This window comes from Pteronotus mesoamericanus, unplaced genomic scaffold, assembly GCF_021234165.1.
Source record: "Pteronotus mesoamericanus isolate MK-2021 breed Mesoamerican mustached bat unplaced genomic scaffold, CSHL_Meso_final scaffold_651, whole genome shotgun sequence".
NCBI lineage: Eukaryota > Metazoa > Chordata > Mammalia > Chiroptera > Mormoopidae > Pteronotus > Pteronotus mesoamericanus.
The window spans coordinates 25,567,619-25,572,285 of NW_026555325.1; the positions used below are offsets into that span (position 1 = coordinate 25,567,619).

Sequence of the window (4,667 nt, forward strand, 5' to 3'; positions counted from 1 at the left end):
TATGGGATAACCCAGAGCCTGCACATCATGTTGGAGCACCACCACCCTGACCCTGCATGGCTGATCCTTCATGGAGGTTGGTGGTCAGTGGTCACAGTCAGTCCTTGCAGCTGACTGGCCTGGGTAAAGCTTTCCCATTGATCTGCTAGTAGCAATCAAGGCTCAACTATAAGAGGAGGATATACTCAGCCCACACAAAGGGCACACCTCAAGTACCCAGTTTGGGTGATAGGAAAGTCTGTGTCACTGGATCCTTCAGAACACCTATAGACCATGCTACCAAGACTTAGAGTCATAGCAGCACTACCTGGTACATAGAAACAAACACATGGAGACTGCCTAAATAAGGAGATAAAGGGACATGGCCCAAATGAAAGAACAGAACAAAACTCCAGAAAAAGAACTAAACAAAGTGGAGATAAACAATCATCAGATGCAGAGTTCAAAACAGTGGTTGTAAGGGTGCTCAAGAAACTTAGTGAGAACCTCAATAGCATTAAAAAAGATCCAGTCAGAAATGAATGATACACTAATTGAAATAAAGAACAATTTACAGGGAAACAAGAGTAGAGTGAATAAAGCCGAGAATCAAATAAATGATTTGGAACATAAAGAAGCATAAAAGATCCAATCAGAAAGGGAAGAAAAAAGAATCCAAAAAAAATGATATAGTGTAAGCAGCCGGTGGGATAGCTTCAAGTACTCCAATATTCACATCATAGGACTGCCAGAGGGAGAAGACAAAGAGCAAGAAATTGGATATCTATTTGAAAAATTAATGAAGAAAACTTTCCTAATTTGGTGAAGGAAATAGACATGTAAGCCCAGGAAGCACAGAGTCCCAAACAAGATGGATGTAAAGAGGCCCACCCCAATATACATCATAATTAAAATGCCAAAGATTAAAGATAAAGAGAGAATCTTAAAAGCAGCAAGAGAAAAGCAATTTATTACCTACAGGGGAGTTCCCATAAGAGTGTCAGCTGATTACTCAAAAGAAACTTTGCAGGCTAGAAGGGATTGGCAAGAAATATCAAAGTCACAAAAATCAAGGACCTACCACCAAGATTGCTACACCCAGCAAAGCTATCAAATAGAATTGGAGGGCAGATAAAGAGCTCCCCAGACAAGGAAAAACTAAAGAAGTTCATCATCACCAAACCATTAGTATATGAAATGTTAAAGGGATTTATTCAGGAAAAAGAATATCAAAACTATGAACAGTAACAATAAAACTAAGATATGCAATTAATACATATTTATCAGCAATTAAATCTAAAAAACAAAGCAAACAAGAATGGAGATGGTATAGGAAATGGAGTAGCCAAAGAATTTACACACATGGCCCATGGACATGAACAATGGTGCGGGGATTTTTGAGTGAGTGGATGGTGCTGGGTGGAGGGGAGCAAAAGGGGAAAAATTTGGACAACTGTAATAACATAATCAATAAAATATTTTTAAAAATTAAAAAAAATAATAATAAAAAAGAGAATGACCTGGGAGTTTGTTTTTCTTCTGCATGTATAATGGCTGCCTTGACCTGTGTACTCCGTGTGAGAATAAGCACCTTTCTACTGTCAGGAAGACTGTGTTTCCTATTACTTGTGCATACATGCAATCCCTCAGTATGTTCAATTATGTTAGATCATATGTGATTAAAAGTACATGTATGTTTGTGTAAATGAACATTTCTGTAGGTCTTGTATGAAATATTTCATTAACTTTTCCAGGCTGTTATATACTAACAAATAGTGTGTTTTTCAGATGTTAAACTGTCTCATTATAATTATGGATTTTTAAATAAAGTTGGCAATTCTCTTCATTTAATCATTATAAAAAGTAAATAAAATAAAAATGCAAAAAAAAATTACTGTACTTTATAAATGGTCTAGCCTTGACCAGGAGTGGGTTTTTCTTATGGAGTTTCTTTTTTTAAGCATAGAAAAGCATAAAGCATAGATGTCTCCTTTGGATAAGAATTTCACTCTTACACATCACAAGCTGCCAATATAACCTTGACATTGAAATTTGTCAGACTACAGTCTTTGTGAGGTCCATATCTCAAAGAAGTTACTTAGTTCCTAAAAAGAGTATGAATAAAAAGCAAAAACAGTACTAAAGAAAAAACTTTATATTACTATAGATAACAATGTCAGTAAGAAGAAAGTATTTTAAATTAAATCATTTTCTCTGTTTTTGAATGTTGTAAATATCTACAAAATTAAATCTTCTGGGTAAATCTTAATTTCAATAGGCATTACTACTTAGCATGATTTTAGAATAGATGCTTCAACATTACACACTACCTCAAAAAATACCAGTTTGTATGGTATCTTTCTCAGTTCAAAAATTGATTCCCAAGGAAAGGTATCAGGCAGGGATAGATGATAGATAAGTGGATTAAATATAAAATAAATACGTGATATATACCATAAAGGATTCTCATATCACAAACATTTGAATGTAGAAATAATGTATTTTGTATACAGTTGTAGTTTCCATTTGGAGTATCTATGCCCTCCTTAATGAGAAACCCATTGGGGATTCTGGGGTTTCAAGGAAGGGTATGTGGTCTAGCCTAAGCTAAGCAGAGCATTTCATCTCTATGACCACAGGCTCAGGGGCAATCAGCAACTTAAAATGGCTCATTCAGGGTGATTCTCAAGACTTTTGCAAGAAATACTGAGACCGAGACACTCTTTTTCTTGCTGAATGTGAATAAGGAAGCATTTTCCTCTGATGCTACTGGAATCCATCTTGAGAAATCAGAGCACTGAGACTAAAGGAAACTGGGTTCTTAGTGACATCATTGAACATATAAATCAAGCCTTGCCTGAAGCAAGTGCTGTTTCTAGTCTTTTTAATTATGTGAGACATTAAATTATTTTTATTGTTTCCACCAGTTTATGTTAGCGTGATAGTCACAACTAAAGACATCCTAAATAATACAACATTCTTAAATAAATAAAAAATGGGGTTAGTTTAGCTCAATTGTCAGGAACACAGATGATAGCTAAACTGCATGGGTCCAAATCTCTGGTCTGTCACATACTAATTTTTTAAACTAGATTTAGTTTACCATTATGAATTAATTTTTTTATCTAAATAAAGGAGGTAATAACAGCACCTTTTACATAAGGGAATGTGAGGTTTAAAAGAGCCAATGTACGTAGAATATAGTTCCTAGTAGAATGTATGTACTTGGTAAGCATTTGCTGTTATATTAAATACTAAGAAAATGCTATTTGAAAAAATTAAACAAGTTTATTACATATTGCATGAGGCCTAAGAAAATGATTGTCATTAAAAAATAGTAAGTATGATTTAACTTCATTCCCTAGGAAATCATATAAGTAAAAACAATATATACCAAACCCTCCTTGGATCTAACCTATTTCCACTACAACTACATAAGATGTTGCATTACTTCTTTCATAATGCATGATTATATTTTAGAAATTTTTATATTAGTCAACTATCTGAACTAACTGATTTTTAGCCACCTGAATCAAATCAATTACAGTTGTTCTAAGGCATCTTAAGTCGCATTGGTGTTCAAAATTGTTTACATGAAAAAAAAGATATTTGGTAATCATGATGTCTCCCAAACAACATACAATACAAGTCTATTAATTAAGCAACCCCTAATTTGGACACTATTTAAAATAAGCTACAACATAAACAAACAGTAGCAGGCACCAAACATTTAAGAAAAACTAGCTGGAGAAACTAAAATTGATAAACTTCTAAGGCCTAACAACTATTTTTTATAAACTGGAAAAGAATATATTTTATTTTAGTAGCAAGAGCCATTCAGCTCTGTTTAAAACTCATCAGAAGCATAGTTTAAGAATAATAGCAAGAAAAGAAACCTTGCTTTCCTTATCCCACAATACCACGCGCTCTTTCTTTCCAGCTTGGGCCCGGCATAATGGCTCCCGCAAAGAAGGGTGGCGAGAAGAAGGGCCGTTCTGCCATCAACGAGGTAGTGACCAGAGAGTACACCATCAACATCCATAAGCGCATCCATGGAGTGGGCTTCAAGAAGCGTGCCCCTTGGGCACTCAAAGAGATCCGGAAATTTGCCATGAAGGAGCTGGGAACTCCAGATGTGCGCATTGACACCAGGCTCAACAAAGCTGTCTGGGCCAAAGGAATAAGGAATGTCCCATACCGTATCCGGGTGCGGTTGTCCAGAAAACAAAATGAGGATGAAGATTCACCAAACAAGCTCTATACGTTGGTCACCTATGTACCTGTCACCACTTTCAAAAATCTACAAACAGTTAATGTGGATGAGAACTAACTGCTGATTATCAAATAAAAGTTATAAAACTGCATTTGAGGTTTGGTTTCCTGTTTCTAGTGGCAATGTAATGTGTTTGTATATCTTAAAGTACTTGCCAATTAAAGAATCATTTGGAAAGCTTAAAAAAAAAAGAATAATAGCAAGAAAAAAAACACATGTAGAGGAAGAAAGCATTTTTATGGTCACTGATGAGGTGGACATTTCAATGGAAACAGCATTTGATCAAGAGTTAAGAAGTCACTCTAGGTTCTACAATTAACTAGCTAAGTGGTCATGAGCAAGACAATTCACTTTACTGAACTTAAATGCACTTTAAGTCTCTTCTTCTTCAAGGTTGATAATGTTTTCTGCTCAG

At 35.2% G+C, this 4,667-nt stretch overlaps 1 protein-coding gene across 1 annotated transcript; it reads left to right on the forward strand.

Annotated features, from left to right (window-relative positions):
- Nucleotides 1-3,895: 3,895 nt before the first annotated feature.
- On the forward strand, nt 3,896-4,440 carry LOC129061959 (60S ribosomal protein L31-like). Its single transcript, XM_054562779.1, has one exon. The coding sequence runs from the start codon at nt 3,935-3,937 to the stop codon at nt 4,307-4,309; it is 375 nt and encodes a 124-aa protein (XP_054418754.1). The 5' UTR covers nt 3,896-3,934; the 3' UTR covers nt 4,310-4,440.
- Nucleotides 4,441-4,667: the final 227 nt, after the last annotated feature.